General features: G+C 39.8%; 1 protein-coding gene across 1 annotated transcript in view; it reads left to right on the forward strand.

Moving 5' to 3' along the window:
* The window catches only part of psmd3 (proteasome 26S subunit, non-ATPase 3), a 33212-nt gene extending 16175 nt beyond the window's left edge, over nucleotides 1-17037 (forward strand). Inside the window, exons 4-12 of the mRNA XM_059956436.1 lie at nucleotides 1204-1340; nucleotides 2300-2490; nucleotides 3088-3191; nucleotides 3358-3472; nucleotides 6047-6166; nucleotides 8591-8694; nucleotides 8976-9131; nucleotides 9564-9614; nucleotides 16674-17037. Coding sequence (XP_059812419.1) covers nucleotides 1204-1340; nucleotides 2300-2490; nucleotides 3088-3191; nucleotides 3358-3472; nucleotides 6047-6166; nucleotides 8591-8694; nucleotides 8976-9131; nucleotides 9564-9614; nucleotides 16674-16751 — 1056 coding nt within the window. The 3' untranslated portion in view covers nucleotides 16752-17037. The remainder of the gene's footprint in view (nucleotides 1-1203; nucleotides 1341-2299; nucleotides 2491-3087; nucleotides 3192-3357; nucleotides 3473-6046; nucleotides 6167-8590; nucleotides 8695-8975; nucleotides 9132-9563; nucleotides 9615-16673) is intronic.
* Nucleotides 17038-20311: the final 3274 nt, after the last annotated feature.

Here is a 20311-nt window from a genome sequence, read left to right on the forward strand (position 1 = left end):
ATGCACAAAATAAATCGACATAAAGCCCAGATGCTCACAGGCACGTGTTTAAGCAATGCCGGCTAGAATGCAGTTCCGGGGGAGGAGCTTGGCTGCTTGGCGCGTGCTGCCTCTTTTCATAACAGTGAAAACACCTGTCAGCAAAAACAGGTAACTAACGTAGGTCTTTCGTAACAGCGAGGTGTCGTAAAGCGAACGTTCAAAAAACGGGGGACACCTGTATTTAAGAGACCAATAGAAGAACACAGAGCTTGAGCAGGATTATAAAACAAAAGTGATTCTGTAATATTCTCCAGGCCCAGATTTCAAAGCTGACAATATTCTGAGCTCTATTGAGCTTGACTGAAACATTTTACATTCTCTGCTCTGACCAGCATCTCCCCACCTTTCCCCTTGTCTTTTAGCAGCCTCTGGGCAGTAAGTCCTGTGGTTTGTCAGCCTTGATGCAAGTCCTGTGCTGCATTTTAAAAAGCAAATGGTGTCTGTAAAGCTTTAGTCAGGCAGTAATGAAAGCAATGGCAATCCAGCTTCCCCCAAATCACTGAAGGATGAAGATAGCACTTAGTACAGCAATAAGCCACAGATCCCACACCAAGGGCGTCAGGTTGAAGTCAAAGTTCTAGTTGAGTTGGACAATCTCAAATCAGGGCAGAAACTCCATACAAAATCTTGACTAATATATCCTGGTAAGGTAGAGGAAAGCATTCCCCTTGCCACAAAGTATTGTTTATTGATACTTTTTTACAGACACATAGGCAAGAAATTGTCTGGCAGGCAGGTGTACAGTTTAATTTGGCATTGTGGTGGGCACAAACACATGGGATGAAAGCCCTATTCCTGTGCTGTACTGTTCTGTGTATTGGTTTGTAAATTATCTAACAAAATTTATCATTGTACTGTGTAAAATGTTATTAGTTCAGATGATCAATAACTTAGTTGTATCTAAACTGATACTTGAAGTAGAGATGAAAAGTCGAGATTTGAGATGAGAAATACCAGAGCTCAGAGCCCTGGAAGGCACAGCAACCATTGAAAATCAGATACACAAGTTCAGAAAGTAGACAGAACAGGGTCCCTGGTCAGTTTCAGCTGGAACATGTGTCTGAGCTGAAGATTCTCATTAGTGATTATTCACCCTCACATTAAGGTTACTGGAAAGTTGACATTTAAAAAAAAATGCTATGTCCATTTTTTTTTGTGCAGGCACAGAAATCCTCTGATGACCTGATGCAAAAGATTGCTGCTCAGAATCGCCGGGCTCTAGACTTGGTTGCAGCTAAATGTTACTATTACCATGCTCGCGTCTATGAGTTTCTAAACAAACTTGATGCAGTTAGAAGGTGAGGGAGTCTTTGCACCTTGCTTCCTTGAGCAAAAGTAAAGTCATGTTGAAATTACACTTCTGAAGATAATGCTGATGATTTATGATAATGATGTTTTGTGATTTGATACATTTAACTAAGTCCATGAACAGAATCGATTTTAATTGTCTTTTTGCTGATCTTTGTACTGGAGGTGTTGCCTGTCACCAGATAAAGAAATCAATTTTAGCCAGTCATTTTAAATTACTGCCAATGAGGATGGGTGAGTGCAGAGAAATGGGATGTGCTTTGGGACTGAAAATATGGGTATGGCAACAAACATTCAGCACCCAGATTATTATCAAATTCTTAATTGGCTTCTGTTATAGAATTCCAGAAACAGTATAATAATTTCCTCTTAAATGATTGATTTGACTTTAGTAGTATTTGGATAGGATGAATTTCAAGTTCAAATGACCATTTCTGAGAAGTAACTTCCAATATCCCATTCCCTTGCTTCTATCAATGATCATAAACTTGACTCAATTATTACAGATTCACAGATCAATAGAAGTCTCTTTCATTTCAGTCTTGAACTCTTCCATTAGTTTTTGCATACTTTTCTGCCTTTCCTTTGAGATAATGACAGCCATGGCTCAGACAAGATTTGTATTCCATCAAAACAACATAGGTCCCAAAACACAAGCTAGCAGAAGTTTGTAGCCCCATAATATCTCCATGATTGATAAACTTTGAAGCTATTTTTGTCAATCTTTGATGTTTTGCAGTCTTTTGGTGACATTTGTTGCTAATCTTAATATAAATGTTGCTCCAGATCCCACTATCTATAGTCTCTCTAGTATAAAATGGTTCCTTTTGCGAAAGGTAAAACAAATACAAGAAGATGCTAAAATTGTTGTAGTAGACAACAATGAGCATCTTCACTATTGCCCACAGTGTAATTTTACAAACTTGTCAGTAATTTGCTTGTTTTTCAGCTTCTTGCATGCACGTTTAAGGACGGCCACCCTGCGCCACGATCATGATGGACAGGCTACTTTGCTGAACCTGTTACTGAGAAATTACCTGGTGTATAATTTGTATGATCAGGCTGAGAAACTCGTCTCTAAATCCATTTTCCCCGAACAAGCTAACAACAATGAGTGGGCACGATACCTTTATTACACAGGTGAGATTCAGTCCAATCTGAAGTAAAGGCTAAAGAGGTGTGACCACTTAAAATAAAATAGAAAGACTTAGGACAACTGTTTTGGAAAGCACATTCATTTATTTCCCCTGTCATGATGCAACACAATGTCCCCATTCCTTTTTGTGCATGACTCATGACTTCAAAAGTGTTACCAACAATAACTGGTTTTACCTATCTCCTGCCACCATGTACTCTTTCCCCTCCACCCACTCCATCTTTTTTTGGTTTCTTCCCGCTTCCTCTCCAGTCCTGATGAAGGGCCACAACCGGAAATGTCAACTGTTGATTCCTCCCCATTGATAATGCCTGACTTGCTGAGTTCCATCAGCACTTTGTATGTGTTCTTCAAGACTTACAGCACCTGTAGAATCTCTTATGTTTATGACTGCTCATCTTATTGTACTTTGTGTTAAGACAAAGATGCTTGTAGTTTCAGCAAAATATGAACTAATCTGTTCTTAGTTGCTTTGAAATGTTGGATCTAGACATGTAAACCATCAAATCAGAATATTACAGATAAATCCAAGATATATTTTTATAAATTTTTTTGGAAGTCATCACGTTTGTCACTTTCAGGTCGTATTAAAGCAATTCAGTTGGAATATTCAGAGGCACGAAGAACATTGACCAATGCTCTACGAAAAGCTCCACAGCATACTGCAGTTGGCTTCAAGCAAACAGTGAGTTAGGTCTTCTGTTCCTATAGCTTTTTTTAATTTTAAAAACGTGCTGCTAGTTTTAATTTTTTAAATGTTTTCCATTAAATATTATTAATCTTAACTAATGAAGTGGCTTTGTAAATGTTGTAACAAATAATTTTGTGGGGAATGTGCATTTTATTACCAGGTTCATAAGTTGCTGATTGTTGTGGAGTTACTATTGGGTGAGATCCCGGACAGGCTACAGTTCCGACAACCATCACTCAAGAGGTCCCTGATGCCATACTTCCTGCTCACTCAGGGTCAGTACGAGGTAGCTAGACACAAACGTTAGATTCAAAGCAGATTTCAGATTTTTTTTCCCTTAGAAACCAGTTACCCTGAATGTTATCTGAGATTTAGGCAGATGGAGTTTGTGTTTTGTTCATTATATAATCTCAGTGCATTTATTTGAAAAGCAAGTCATCTAGTTGGAATAAGTTGTTTTACCCCATTACACAGCCCCAACCCCATCTCAAACCATTCCTCACAACAGTATACTGTAGGAGGGACAATTTGGTACAAGTTGTAGTTTATTTACAATGCAGTAATGTGGAACGATATGTAACAATGATGTGTACTAATTAGATCATATTTTTTTCTGTTTGGATGTCTTGTCTTTACAAAGAGTCATTATGTCATTTCTAGCAGCTACAGTTTGTGTTGTTAAAGCTTCACTTGTTTAACGTGTAAGATCATATTGAACTGTTGCTTTCATTAACTACCAAAGTTGATTTTCACCTCTGTGCATGACCAGCAACAGAGAACTTGGCTTTCTGTTGGCCCGTCAAAAGAATAAATTTTTTCCGAAGGGGTACCACGGTGGTGTAGAGGTTAGTGCGATGCTATTGCAGCTCGGTGTCAGAGTTCCGTGTACAATTCTGGTTAGTAGGTTAATTGGTCATTGTACATCATCCTATGATTAGACTAGTGTTAAATCAGTGGTGGTGTGGGTGGCATGGCTCGGTAGGCGGTTCTGCACTGTATCTCTAAATTTTGAAAAGTTGAATCAGAATCAGGTTTATTATCACTGGCATGTATCATGAAATTTGTTAACTTAGCAGCAGCAGTTCAATACAATACATAATACAGAAGAGAAAAAAGTAGTAATAATAATAAATAAGTAGATCAATTACAGTATATGTATATTGAATGGATTAAAAATCCTGCAAAAACAGAAATGATATATATTTTTAAAAAGTGAGGTAGTGTTCATGGGTTAAACGTCCATTTAGGAATCGGATGGCAGAGGGGAAGAAGCTGTTCCTGAATTGCTGAGTGTGTGCCTTCAGGCTTCTGTACCTCCTACCTGATGGTAACAGTGAGAACAGGGCATGGGTGCTGGAGGTCCTTAATAATGAATGCTGCCTTTCTGAGATGCCGCTCCTTGAAGATGTCTTGGGTACTCTGTAGGCTGGTACTCAAGATGGAGCTGACTAGATTTACAACCCTCTGCAGCTTCTTTCGGTCCTGTGCAGTAGCCCCCCCCTCCCCCCAGCCATACCAGACAGTGATGCAGCCTGTATTAAAAAAACAGTTCTTCCGTTTCTTAAACATGGAATTGAAAGCTCAGTGGCTTTGAAGAAAGATGGTTTTTTTAATAGTGGCCTACCAAATTTTTCGTGCAGCAATTTTTTGCTTATGAAAGAATCACATTAAATGGAGATGCTTGCATGTTCAATGTACCCTAAGGCTGTTCCACACAATCTCCTGCTATTTTGCGGAGAGGAGATGATGAATTGTCAATTGGATTAGGTATATAGGGATTTGTTGGGCATATGATTGGTGAAGGAGAGGGAGAAGGATTGATGGAGAATGGAGTGTACTAGAATGGTGACTGTGAGTGTAGGGGTGAGGATAATCAATGGTGTCAATTAGTGAAGGGAAATGAATGTCACTTGTGGCAGTGGCCCAGATAAAATGGGGCCTTTTATTGCCAACCTCTCTTGAAGTTCAAGCTCTTAATGCCAGTTTGGTGTTCTTGGAATCCTCATTAGCACAACTGAATTTTGTGTAATTAGTGTCAACTGTGCTCCCTTTGGCATGTGCTGAGAATTCTCGAGATATAAGTATATTACATAAGCTGAAATCCCGGCAGCATTTTCAGCTTGCGGCCTTGAGATCCAACATAAAAGTGGACCTTCAGGCTCTAACGCTTGATAACATTTATAATAGACTGTCCTTAGTGTGATTTTTGAAGAGAGTCTTATTGATTTTTTTAAAAAACCATCCTGTACTTTTGGCTAAGATTTCACAAAGATCACTCTTAAAAGCTAAACTAGAACTGGAATTGTTAGTGCCTTTTAGTGCTGTTGGTTTAATAGATGATAAATTCTACATAAGATAACAAACACTCATTGTCCTTAGCAACTTGAGATTTATTTTATGCAGATGTATATGGATTTAAATTTTCTTAACCCTGAGGCTTAATGGCATTCAACAATGAGCCTAAAAAGATTAACAAGTTTGTACATGACAAGGAAGGTTTAAGTTGCCTTGTGCAAGGAGCAGTTGGTCCTAGAAGCAAATGCCTTCACTTCAATCTGAGTCATACTAAAGCTATGCATTTCAAAGTTTCGATCTTGGAAACTCAAATATCTGCAATATATGATTGCAATGACTACCGATAATTTCAATTTGTTTTAATCAGGAACTAATTTGCATCACTATTTGTTTCTTATTACATTAGTAAAAATACTATGCTCCTCTTTATGCTAAATATGGCATGGTTTAAACTAGGTTTATTTCTTGAGCTGGTTCTTTTTAAACGACACTGATGGTTTTTGATAAGCTGTTCTCGATAATGAGTGTCCCACATTTGTCTCTCTACCCCTCAGCTGTTCGCACTGGGAACTTGGCAAAGTTTAACCAGGTGTTAGAGCAGTTTGGAGAAAAGTTTCAGACTGATGGCACCTACACACTGATCATCCGCCTGCGACACAACGTCATCAAAACAGGTCAGTATTCCCAGGTGGAAAGTTTACCCACAGCAGCTTCTTTTGATCAGTTTATTCAATGCCAAGTCCTGAAAACAGCTAGTTGTGATTAATTAAAGTATCTTTGCTCCAAATTTGATGAATTTACTACATGATTATTGTCTGCCTATCTTGAACAACTGGGAAACAAGTTCATGCTAAGATCGGTCATATCTTGGGGTTCCTTAATTGAGTACAAGTTTACCTGAAGGTGGTGCTAAGGTTAAATAGGTAGTTCATACTGATTTTAACTAAAGTTATAGATAGGAAACTGTGATTGACTTCAAGTGACCCTGAGAAATAAAAGGAAAGATAAGCCAGAGTTCTTAATTCTGTACTTATATGCAGTGATCTTGGTTCCAGAGAGTCTATATGTAACACTATACAAATATTAGGGCACATTTGCCTTTCTAAGTAATATTGCTAGTCATTAAAACTCAAGAGTACAAGAGGTTCTGCAGATCCCTAGCACACGTGAGACTACAACATAGCTACCCAAAGCTGGCATTTTCACTCATAGAGAACACAAGTCTGAAGATGTGGGAAATGGTTTACTTCAGTGGATGCACTTTCAGAGCACAGACAAAGGTACTGATTATTATAATCTCATTTTAAAGATGATTGTAAGAAAAAACAGCAGCCCCTCCACTTTGCATTACAGATAATAGTTTGTTGGAGTCAATATTTAAATTGTATCAAAACTGTTCATTTAAATAGTGTCTGATTATGCAATATCCGAGTTAATTTGCTGTATAATAAGGACTCAAAATTTAATTTCACACCAAGTTGAATTTATACAACACTTGTGGATTGTAATTGATTCTGAAGCTTCTGCTCAGTTGGCTTCCTGTTCTGTTACCTTTTTCTCTCCCATTCTGTCATAATAAATTAGTGACTGTCATTTGAATTTTTGTTTTTACAAGCTGAATTACCATTTAGTTTGTTTTTGCCAGTTTGCTGCTTGTATGGTGAGTGGCAGCAGGAGTCACGGTCACTAATAGGGCAATTGTCTAGTTATTAAAAAAATATATAATTTTTCTGTGTGGTCACTTTCTTCATGACGTAAGGGTATGATCACATTTCCCAACAATGTAATGGATAGATTTTTAGATTTTGCTAAAAAAAAATCCAAATAATAGTTACCAATGACACTAAAATGTGTGGTAATATAGTCAGTGAAGAAAGTATCAAGCATTACAGTGGGATTTTGGTCAGCTGGATAAGTGGGCTGAGGAATGGCAAAACAGAGTTTAATTCAGGTAAGTGTAAAGCATTTTGAGAAAGTGAAATCAAGGTAGAACTTAGTGAGCAAAAAGGCCCAGGGGAGTGTTGCAGAACAGAGGAACCTTGGAGTTTCTCTGAAAGTGGAGTCACAGATAGATAGGGTAGTGAAGAAGGTTTTTGGCACATTGGTCTTCATCAGTCAGAATACAGAGTGTAGAAATTGGGAGGTTATGTTGAGTTGTACAAGATGTTGGTGAGGTCATACTTGGACCATTGCATTCAGTTTTGTTCACCCTGCAATAGCAGAGATGTTATTAAACTGGAAAGAGTGCAGAAAAGATTTACGAAGATACTGTCACAACTTGAGGGACTGGGTAATTAGGTGAGGTTGGACAGGCTAGGACTTTATTCCTTGAAAGGTAGGAGATTGAAAGGTGAACTTATTAAGGTATACAAAATCATGGAGGCATAGATAAGGTGAATGAGTTTTTTCCCCAGGGTTGGAGAATCAAGAACTATAGGACATAGGTTTAAGATAAGAGAGGAGAGGTTTAATGGGAATCTTAGGGGCATCCTTTTCACCTAGAAGGTGGTCTGTATATAGAATGTATGCCAGTGGTAGTGGTTGAGGCAGGTACAATAACAGATTGTAAGAGAAAATTGGGCAGTTATATACATAGAAAAGGTTTAGAGCAGGGGTTCCCAACCTTTTTTATGCCATGGACCAATACCATTAAGCAAGGGGTCCATGGACCCCAGGTTAGGAACCCCTGTTTAAGAAGGACTTTGGCAAATGGGACTAACTTGGCTGAGCTGCTTGGTTAACATGGAACAGTTGAGCCAAAGGGGCTGTTTCCATACTGTATGACTGAGAAAGGGCAGGAGCACATTGTGAGTTGGAGAGGCCAAAGCAGATTTAAGAGCCTGAGAGGTGAAAATAGTAGGGTGCTAAGGCAAGATCCCAGAAGTAGTAGAGGTACAGAAAGAAACTTGGACCAGCTGCACATGTTCACCAAACTGTAGGACTCTGGTGCAATGACTTGTACACAAGTCTGTCTCCCTTTGTTTAACCACACTCTGTTCAAGAAGAAAATGTAATGTTTTATTCTGCTTATAAAAGTATAATGGATTTTTAAAGAATAAGCTTAAACAATTTTAATACCCTTTTTTCCCTCTCTGCAGGTGTAAGGATGATTAGCTTATCTTACTCCCGCATCTCTCTCTCTGACATTGCACAGAAGCTCCAGCTGGACAGCCCTGAGGATGCAGAGTTTATAGTTGCCAAGGTAATCTGAACAGGAGAGAAGAAACAAAAGTACAAAGAAAATTCTGCCCATTGGTTTCTAGTAATATGTGCTAGATACACAAGGTTTATTTGGGATTGTGCTTACTAAGACCTTGCCTGGTCAAGTACTCTTATGACCTAGTCACTTTCTCAGTTGAAGTGATATCTTAAGAAATAATGCAATCTTGATGCTCTTGTACTCCAATGTGAGGCAGACTTTTCAAAAGCAGAAGAGATAAAAGTTGGGGAAATAACTTGAATTTGTTCTTTTTCTTTAACCAGGCTATTCGTGATGGAGTGATTGAGGCCAGTATTAACCATGAGAGAGGATACGTACAGTCTAAAGAGACGATCGATATTTATGGTACAAGGGAACCGCAACTGGCCTTCCACCAGAGAATCTCCTTCTGTCTGGATATCCACAACATGTCTGTCAAAGTATGGCACAAATCTCCACAAATCTGGTTCCATTGAATTGACTTTTTGAAATGAGGGTGTTGTGGAAATCAGTTTGAGATTGAAATAAAATCAGAACTCTCACTGGTTGGTTAGATTGATATGCAAGACAATCTTAGTTTAGAATTGAAGGTCAGTTTTTCTTCCAGCTCAATTATTGCATAGATAGACAAGGGACTCCAAGTACATTGAGGAAATGCATCCAGAGAAGCAGTTTATATTAGAGAGATTGTACACGTTCTGATGGAGGGCAGCAGGTCTGAGTGGAGGCCAGGGTCTAATGCTTTGCTTTGGCTCTAGAAATAACTGAGTGTTGCTCAGGGCATGTCCAACACATTGTTGATTGTTGACATTATTGTGGGTATCCATTATCTTCAGTGCATGAAAATCTCATTATTCTACTTTGATTTACAGGCAATGCGATTTCCACCCAAGTCATACAACAAAGACCTGGAGTCAGCAGAGGTGAGGTACCCATTGAAGAAAGTGTCATGTTAATATGGGGGAAAAGTATTTGAAACTAATGGGAGATAGATGTCAGATCACCTGGCAGGTGTACTAGTTTCAGAGTTTGACTAAGAAGGTACATTTCTGTGAGGTGATTAGGATATATTATAAAGTCAGCATAGCGGATATTACCTACCTGGAGGCATTGTCCTATGGACTTGATTTCCAAAGTTCATTCCCAAAGGATTCCTGTCAAAAGTTTTAGGCAGGGTTCCAGTATAACTAGAACGTACTCAAGAAAGTTAGTGGAATGCAAAAAGGAGCCTCAACTGTTATAGTCACAGAAAAGTGCAGCAAGAAAAGGCCATTCGGCCCATCTAGTCCGTGCTGAAACATTTGGGCTGTCTACTATCAATCTGCACTGGGACCATAGCCCTGCATACCCCTACCATCAATGTACCTATCCAAACTTCTCTTAAACATTGAGATTGAGCTCATGTGCACCACTTGCGCTGGAGCTCGTTCCACACTCTCACAACCCTCTGAGTGAAAAAGTTTCCCATCATGTTCCTCTTAAACTTTTCAGCTTTCTCCCCTGACCTCTAGTTGTTGTCCCATGCAACCTTTGTGGGAAAAGCCTGCTTGCATTTATTCTATCTATACCCTTCATAATTTTGAATATCTCTATCAAATCTGCCCTCAATCTTCCATGCGCCACGGAATAAAGTCCTAAACCATTCAATCTTTCTCTATAACTCAGGTCTTCAAGTCCTGTCAACATCCTTGTAAATTTTTTCTGTTCTCTTTCAATCTTATTGACATCTTTCCTGTAGGTAGGTGACCAGAACTGCACACAATACTCCAAATTAGGCCTTGTACAACTTCAGCATAACATCCCATCTCCTATACTCAGTGCTTTGATTTATGAAGGCCAATGTGCAAAAAACTTTCTTTACAACTCTTTACTTTATGCAGTCCTGGGTAGGTCTGTAGTCTAGTGTTTTTTTTTTCCGTGTTGTTTTTTATGTAGTTCAGTCTAGTTTTTGTACTGTGTCATGTAACGCCATGGTCCTGTAAAAACGTTGTCTCATTTTTACTATGTACTGTACTAGCAGTTATGGCCGAAATGACAATAAAAGTGACTTGACTTGACTATCTACCTGTGATGCCACTGTCAATGAATTATGGCCCTGTATTCCCAGATCCCTTTGTTCTACACCACTCCTCTGTGCCCTACCATTCACTGTGTAAGACCAAACCAGGTTGTTCCGGCTGAAGTGCAACACCTCGCACTTGTCTATGTTAAGTTCCATCCGCCATTCTTCCTGCTGCAAGCCATGATAGCCTTCCTCACTGTACACTACACCCCCAGTCTTGATGTCATCCGCAAATTTGCTGATCCAGTTAATCACATTATCATCCAGACCATTGATTTAGCTGACAAACAACAACGGGCCCAGCACCAATCCCTGCGGCACTCCACTAGTCACAGGTCTCCAGTCAGAGAGAAAATTGTCTACTACCACTCTCTGGCTTCTCCCACAAAACCAATGTCTAATCCAGATTATTACATCATCTTGAATGTGAAGCAACTGAACCTTCTTGACCAACCTTCCAAGCAGGACCTTGTCAAATGCCTTGAAAACAATAAGCACTGCCTTGCCTTCATCAACTTTCTTGGTAATGTTCTCAAAAAGCTCTAAGATTGGTTAGACTCAACTAACCACGCACAGATTAGTCCATGTCTATCCAAATATACATGTATCCGGTCTCGGAATACATTACAGTAACTTTCCCACTACTGATGTTAGGATCACCGCCTGTAATTACCTGGTTTATTTTTAGAGCCTTTTTTAAACAGGTGGAACAACATTAGCTATCCTCCAATCCTCTGGCACCACGCCCATGGCCAGAGGTGATTTAAATATCTCTGCTAGGGCCCCTGCAATTTAGACTATAAAACAAAGGAGCAGAAGTTGGCCATTCGACCCATCAAGTCTGCTCTGCCATTTTATCATGAGCTAATCCATTCTCCCATTTAGTCCCACTCCCCCGCCTTCTCACCATAACCTTTGATGACTTGGCCTCCATTGCCGCCTGTAGCAACAAATTCCACAGATTCACCACCCTCTGGCTAAAAAAATTTCTTCACACCTCTGTTCTGAATGGGCACCCTTCAATCCTTAAGTCACACCCTCTCGTACTAGACTCCCCCACCATGGGAAACAACTTTGCCACATCCACTCCGTCCATGCCGTTCAACATTCGAAATATTTCTATGAGGTCCCCCCTCATTCTTCTAAACTCCAAGGAGTACAGTCCAAGAGCGGTCAAACGTTCCTCATATGTTAACCCTCTCATTCCCGGAATCATTCTAGTGAATCTTCTCTGAACCCTCTCCAATGTCAGCACATCCTTTCTTAAATAAGGAGCCCAAAACTGCACACAGTACTCCCAAGTGAGGTCTTACCAGTGCCTTATAGAGCCTCAACATCACATCCCTGCTCTTATATTCTATTCCTCTAGAAATGAATGCCAACATTGCATTCGCCTTCTTCACCACCGATTCAACCTGGAGGTTAACCTTAAGGGTATCCTGCACGAGGACTCCCAAGTCCCGTTGCATCTCAGAACTTTGAATTCTCTCCCTATTTAAATAATAGTCTGCCCATTTATTTCTTCTACCAAAGTGCATGACCATACACTTTCCAACATTGTATTTCATTTGCCACTTCTTTGCCCATTCTCCCAATCTATCCAAGTCTCTCTGCAGACTCACTTGTTTCCTCAGCACTACTGGCCCCTCCACCTATCTTTGTATCATCAGCAAACTTAACCACAGAGCCATCTATTCCATAATCCAAATCGTTGATGAGCAATGTAAAAAGAAGCGGCCCCAACACGGACCCCTGTGGAACACTACTGGTAACTGGCAGCCAACCAGAATGGGATCCCTTTATTCCCACTCTCTGTTTCCTGCCAATCAACCAACTCTCTATCCACGTATGTAACTTTCCCGTAATTCCATGGGCTCTTATCTTGTTAGCAGCCTCATGTGTGGCACCTTGTCAAAGGGCTTCTGAAAATTTCTACACTTACCTCCCACAGGATCCGAGGGAACACCTCACCAGGCCCTGTGGATTTGTCTACACTAATTTGCCTCAAGAGAGCAAACAGCTCCTCCTCCTGTAATCTGTATAGAGTCCATGAAGTTGATGCTGCTTTGCCTCACTCTGTGTCCGTATCCTGAGTTAATAGAGATGCAAAAAATCCATTTAAGATCTCCCCCATCTTTTTTGGCTCCACACGAATTATCATTCTGATCTTCCAGAGGACCAATTTTGCCCTTTGCAATCCTTTTGCTCTCAACATATCTGTAGAATCCCTTAGGATTCTCCTTCACCTTGTCTGCCAGAGCAACCTCAGGCCTTAAGTGTTCTCTTATTCCATAAGTACCTTATTTGTTCCTACTTGCCTATACTTGCTATGTACCTCCTTTTTTTCTCTTAACCAGGGCCTCAATATCTTATGAAAACTGAGGTTATCTTTACCTGTTAGACCTGTTAATATTTACATTTTATTCTGACAGCTTTGTACTCTTAAAATTTCACTTTTGAAGTCCTCCCACTTACCAAGTACACCTTTGCTAGAAAGCAGCCTGTCTCATTTCACACTTACCAGATTCTTTCTGATACCATCAATATTGGCCTTTCTCCAGTTTAGAATCTAACCCACGGACCAGACCTATCTTTTTTCATATTTACTTTGAAACTAATGGCATTATGATCACTAAATGCAAAGTGTCCTCCTGCATAAACTTCTGTAGCATTCCCAGTCTCATTCCCTAATAGAGGATCAAGTATTGCACACTCTCTCATTGGGACTTCTGTATTCCATCTAGCCCTTTTAGTGTATGGCAGTCCCAGTCAATATGTGGAAAGTCAAAATTACCTCTTATAACAACCTTATGTTTCTTGCAGCAATCTGTGATCTCTACAAATCTGATCCTCTAGATCCCACAGATTCTTGGGAGATCTGTAATATAGCCCCATTAATGTGGTCATAACTTTCTTTTTCCTCAGTTCCATCCATAATGCCTCACTAGACGAGTTCTCCAGTCTGTACTGACTGAGCTCTGCAGTGACATTTTCCTTGACTAGTCATGCCACCCCTCCTTCTTTATTCCCTCCTGTAATCAAGTCTCATTAATGGTTACACTATCATAATTCCATGTGTTTATCTATATCCTGAGCTCATCTGCCTTTCCTACGATACTTGCATCGAAATCTGTGTAGCTCAGGTCTTTAGTCGCGCCGTGCTCACCCTTTTGATTCTTGGCTTTGTCTGTGGTCTTAACATCTGTCTCCAAAACCTCTCCACTATCTGTTCTGGCACTCTGGCATTAATCTGTATGATCTGTTTAGTTCTGGCGTCATTAGCATGTGGCATGGGTAGCAATACTGAGATCACAACCCTGTAGGTCCTGCCCTTTAGCCTAGCACCTAACTCCCTGAACTTGCCATGCAAAACCTCGTCACTCATCCTACCCAGGTCATTGGTACCTACATGGACCACAACTTCTGGCTGTTCACCCTCCCACCTACGAATGCTGAAGACTCGATCTGAGATATCCCAGACCCTGGCACCCAGGAGGCAAAATACTATCCGGGAATCTTGTTCTTGCCCACAGAACCTCCATTTTGTTCCCTTAACTAATGAATCATCTATCACTACAGCATGCCTATTTTCCTTTCTTCCCTTCTAAGTCACAGAGCTAGGTGCCAGTGCCAGAGACCCAACTACTGTGACTTTCCTCTGTTGGGTCATTTCCCTCCCTCCCCCTCTTCCCCCACAACAGTATCCAAAGTGGTATATCTGTTGCAATGGAACGTTGTGGAATGGCGTTGGAGCGATTGGTTTTGACTTTTTTTTTGAGTCTGTGCATTACAGCAAATTGGGTACCATGAGCAGAAAATTGCCGATGGAGTTTAAAATGGACAAAATCACACGATTAGATGGAAGTACATAAATAGGGTGTTTAATCATCTGCAAAATCCTGTGAGGACTGGGTATAGTTAGATTATTAAAGGGAACAGCTAGAATATTGCATGTAGAGGTATAGATTTAACTGGAGCTAATTTTGAAGTTACATCTAGGTTAATAAAGTTAGAGTGTGTGTTCACTATTGGGAAATGTCTCCAGGCCATCCCCAGGTAATGAACGCATTGTTTTTACAGTTGTGCTTAGATTACTTTTGTTCATAAGTAGGAAAGGACACACAAGAATTACTCAATATGGTCACCGTTATCTCAACAGTATTGTAATGAATGGCATCAAAAACATACAAGATTGATGAGAAGGAACAAATGGAGAGAAGGGGGAAATTTTCTGCCATCATACGAACAGAAGCATACACACATTTGACTTTTGATTTTAAGATTAAGAATTCATTCATATCTGTGGTGTTGAGAACTAGGGGTGACTTGCAGAATTATTGTAAGATATAATTCTTGACTTTAGCAAAACTGAAACATGAGGAAACTGCACCCTGTGGCCCAATTGTATTTAAGATTTTCACAAATATGGAGAATTGGGATTAAGAACAGTTCTACTGGCATGGAATTTAAGCTGATGATGTAATTTAAAGTTGAATTGAATTGACTTCATATCTTATATCCTTTACATACATGAGGAGTAAAAATCTTTATATTACTTCTCCATCTAAATGTGCAATCATAGTAATTTATAATAAAAAGAACAGTCAGTGTAACATAGAAATACACTCAAATCAGTGTGAGTTAATCAGCCTGATGGCCTGGTGGAAGAAGCTGTCCCAGAGCCTGTTGGTCCTGGCTTTTATGCTGCGGTACCTTTTGCCGGATGGTAGCAGCTGGAACAGTTTGGGGTTGGGGTGACTCGGGTACCCAATGATCCTTCGGGCCCTTTTTACACACCTGTCTTTGTAAATGTCCTGAATAGTGGGAAGTTCACATCTACAGATGGGCTGGGCTGTCCGCTCCACTCTTTGCAGAGTCCTGCGATTGAGGGAAGTACAGTTCCCATACCAGGCAGTGATGCAGCCAGTCAGGATGCTCTCAATTGTGCCCCTGTTGAAAGTTCTTAGGATTTGGGGGCCCATACCAAACTTCCTCAACCGTCTGAGGTGAAGGAGGTGCTGTTGTGCATTTTTCACCACACAGCTGGTGTGTACAGACCACATGAGATCCTCAGTGATGTGGATGCCGAGGAACTTAAAGCTGTTTAAAGTTAAGAGGGCAAATGAAATTTGGAAAAGAAACTTTTATTAAAAAAAGAATAAGTTCTGAAATAACTTAAGTATGATGAAATAGAAAACTTAAGCATGCTTTTAATAAGGGAAATTTGAGGGCATGTTGGCATCAAATGGGCTGGATTTAACCTTCCAGAGTGCATTACAGAAGCTGGTAGCTGAAGACATGCTGGTTCCTTCAGCTGAGACATTGAACCACATCCCAATTTCCAGTTTTGGCAATCTTGACCAAATTTTATTGATTCCCTTGGCACAGTTTGGATTCTGATATTGTTCTAGCCAGCAATTTTTAAAATATTTTATTGAGATACAGCATGGAATAGGCCCTTCCGGCCCCTTGAGCCAGACCACCCAGCAATCGCCCCACAAGATCACGGAGATTGTACAAACTCCTTACAGTCAGTGATGGGAATTGAACTCGGGTCACATGCACTGTAAAACTTTGTGCATATTCTCCCCTAATTCACTGTAGCCAAAAGAACAGATCAATTGATCCAAATGTTCTTGCTGATTTTGGTATCTATCTGCCTATGAAGCTATTGCCATGTTAAATGAATCACTACATAACAACTACAAACCATGACTGTTCATTTCCCTCTATAGATACTACCTGATTTGCTGAATTCCTCCAGCAGGTTTTCTTTTGCTCCAGATTCCAGCATATCTGTGTCTCAAGGATAATTTATTGTATGGGAAGTGTGGTACAATGTTATAATACTTCATAAATGTGAATTTGTTGAGAATTTATGTGAATACTTGGCACATACTTTTAAATCTCTTCCTTACAGGAGAGGCGAGAACGAGAGCAACAAGATCTGGAATTTGCTAAAGAAATGGCAGAGGATGATGATGATGGATTCCCATAAGGCTGTGCGGGATATTAGTTCTGAAAACATTTCAAAATTATGTAATTACCAATAGTAACGATAAATAAAGGAAGAAACATGGAATCTTTTTAAAAGATTCAAGTCTTTTAGCATGTTTGAGAATGGGATTATTGTACTCTGCCCTGTCCAGATTTGATAATGTTTACCTGCTTTTATTTTGCTATTTTCATGGTTGTTTTCCTAGGAATGGCTACCTTTTGTCCCTTTATACCATGTAAACAATTATGATAAACATACGGTCAATAAAACTAATGTCACAAACTTACTTGTGTGTAGACTACTGAAACTATAAAAATGAATTAAGTCCCAATTTTCACTGGACAAACAAATCTAGAGGCCTGGACTGCTGATCCAGATGTCTGTTCAAGTCCCATCACTCCAGGTAGAACACTTAAATTAATTAAATAAATCTGGAATTAATAAATAAGGATCAGTCATCATGATCCTGGAGAGATCTGATGTATTGTTTAAAATTGGTTCTGATTCATTGATGCCTTTTAAGGAAGCAAATCTACTGACCTTGTCTTTTCTGTGTGATGGACTCCAGACTCTCGAGTTAACTTTTAACTGCCTCTGAATGGGATGGGCAAACAATTGCGTTCAATTAGATAAATACTAGCTTTGCAAACAGCACCCCTTTTAAAAAGATCAACATTATTCACTTATATGCACTGGAGACATCAGAAGAGCATTCTTGCGTGCGCTGTTGCTCCTCTCGCCAGAACCCGGTACCTGAGTCACTTCATTCACAGAGGAAATACCTTTTTGCAGAAGGCAGTGAATGTTCTAAATTTGTGCCTTCTGTGTTGTCAGAAAGAAGAAAGCCTATTAGCAGCAGCCTACAAGTTAGGAGGGCCCATAGTTCAGTCCCCACTGAATAAATATCAGCTGGAGCTGAAGGTCAGGTCAAAGTTATTGACCTGAGGATCTCCGGAATCTAAATTATTATCTAGTAATTATTGCGCTCATTACTGAGTTGGCTTGGTCTTGGTTGCTTCTGTTCAGAACTGGACATGAATACCCAACAGCTGGATGGATGATCCCAGTTTCGGCCCAAATCGTTGACTGTTTATTCCCCTCCAGAGATGCTGCATGACTTGCTGAGCTCTTCTGGCACATTGTGTGTGATTCCATAATGGCTTTGACCTGGATCAGTGTTCAGTTTCTTTTCCAAACATAAATTGTATTTATATATATATATATATATATATATATATATATATACATATATACATACACACACACACACAAAGAAAAGTGCCTGGCTTTCTTTACATTCATAGTGTTCAATCTGTACATTCATAGTGTCATTCAACCCATATATTTGTTGTGTTAGCATGTTCTGCAACCAAGGCCTTTTTAGATGATAAGTGTTCGGGGCTTTGAGACAGGATCCAGCCTCTCAATGGCAGCAGGATGTTAGACTGCAGTCCTTCCCACATTGGATGGATAACCATACTTCAATGCATCTTTTAGCGTGAACTCCTTGCAATGTGCCAGGCTGCAGCATTCCCTTCTGGACATGAAGCCAGCAGGTTTCAGACATATCTTAACATTTAATTTGTTATCGATCTTACCCTCTTAACTCCACACACGTATTCCCAGGATTGATCAATGAATCGTGATTCTCCCAACTTCCTCCTTAATCTGATATTGAGACCAGATCTGAATCTGCTGATTTGCTATCAGCAAACAATGAACAAGGAGTTTTCTTCTGTTTTATAAGCCTATTGGACCGAAAGGCTGCTTAATATATGCAATAATGTAAAATGGTTTCCCCCACTTGCCATATTTCAGACCTCTTCCCGTTGCTTCTCTCTCCACATACCCACTGCCTGAATCTCTTCTTTCACAGAGGAAAAGGTCTTGCAGATAATGAATCTCTGGACTTCTCAACTCTAGAGGAAGTGGAGCCTAGATTGCTGAAAGTACCTAGAGGAGGTGGATACATTTTTTGAGGGAAATTTGGGGTTATGGCGATCAACCACAGAAGTGGAATTAAGGCCTGAGTTGATCACTCATGGACATACTGATTGGTGAGGCAGGCTGTAGATGTTAGATAGCCCACTCCTGTGTTTTATCTTTGTAGTGCCTTTAACCTCCAGAGAGTTTCCCTTCTGTAGACCAACCTTGGAACTGCTATAGAGCAGGGGTGCAAGGCAGAAATTTGAGAGGATTGTCTTTGTTCTCAGTTGGACTCTGACTCCAGAAAGAGCGAGCTGTTTATAGCCCTGTACACAGACCAAGAGATCAGTCATCACATTGACATGGACACACAGTACTGTGCAAAAAGAACCTGGTGTGTATTTAAATATTACTGAATATCCCAAATGTTTCTGCAGTGAAGGACTTTTGAACTGCAAGGTACAGTATATCTCTGTTGTCTTTCTGCAACAAGTTTTTTAGCTGTAAATCTAAGATAATTTCACCCCTTTGTTATTCTCATTCCTAATTTATTAAATCTCATTGGAGTAGGTATAACTAAGTTTTTAGCAACACGTAATTATCCTTGAACAATTTCACTCACCTTAAAATATAATGTTATAAATGCATGGTGTCACCCCATCAGAATAATATTTAAAATGAATTTTAAATGTCATATTAATATTTTAAAAAATTGTTTTGAAATTTATTTGAATCTCAAAGTAAAATTTATTATGGAAGTATGTATATGTCACCTTGCGATTCATTTTCTTGCATTCACAGTAGAAAAAGAAATGCAAAAGAAATTACTTTAAAAAAAACACACAAAAAAGACTGACAAACTACCAATGCGCAAAAGAAAACAAATAGAGCAAATAAAAATTAAATAGTAAGACATGAATTGTGGAGTCCTTGAAAGCTAGTCTGTAGGTTGTGGAATTAGTTCAGATTTGTGGTGATTGAAGTTATCCATGCCAGTTCAGGAGCCCGATGGTTTTAAGGTAGCAACTGTTCCTGAACCTGTTGGTGTGGGACCCAAGGCTTCTGTCCCTCCTGTCTGATGGTTGTAGTGAGAAGAGAGCAGGTCCTGGATCATGTGGGTCCTTGAATGCTGCTTTCTTGTGGCAGCACTCCATGTACTTTGCCTGCAATGGACTGAGCTGTATCCACCACTTTCTGTAGACTCTTCCATTCTTGGGCATTGGAGGTTCCATTCCAGGCTGCGAGTTGCATCAGTTTAGATGCTCTCCACTGTATTGATAGAAGTTTGTCAAAGTTTTTGGTGACATGCCAAATCTACTCAAACTTCTACAAAGTAGAGGCACTGTCATGCTGCCTTTGTGCTGGTCCCAGGACATTATCACATCATCCTCTGATATAATAATGCCTGGAAATTTAAAGTCTCCGCCTCAATCTAATAAGGACAGGCTCATGGACCTTCGACTTCCTCCTGTAGTAATAAATCTAATTCACATAGTGAGATGTATTATTTTACGGTCAATAAAATGCAAATTATAACCTATTTTCTACCCTGTACTTTGCTGAGAGAATTCTGATTGGCTAGTCTTATGGCATCACTGTCATTGAAGGAAATTTCATTGTAGATACTTGTCAGC

This window comes from Hypanus sabinus, chromosome X1 (assembly GCF_030144855.1).
Source record: "Hypanus sabinus isolate sHypSab1 chromosome X1, sHypSab1.hap1, whole genome shotgun sequence".
In the NCBI taxonomy this organism is placed as follows: Eukaryota; Metazoa; Chordata; class Chondrichthyes; order Myliobatiformes; family Dasyatidae; genus Hypanus; species Hypanus sabinus.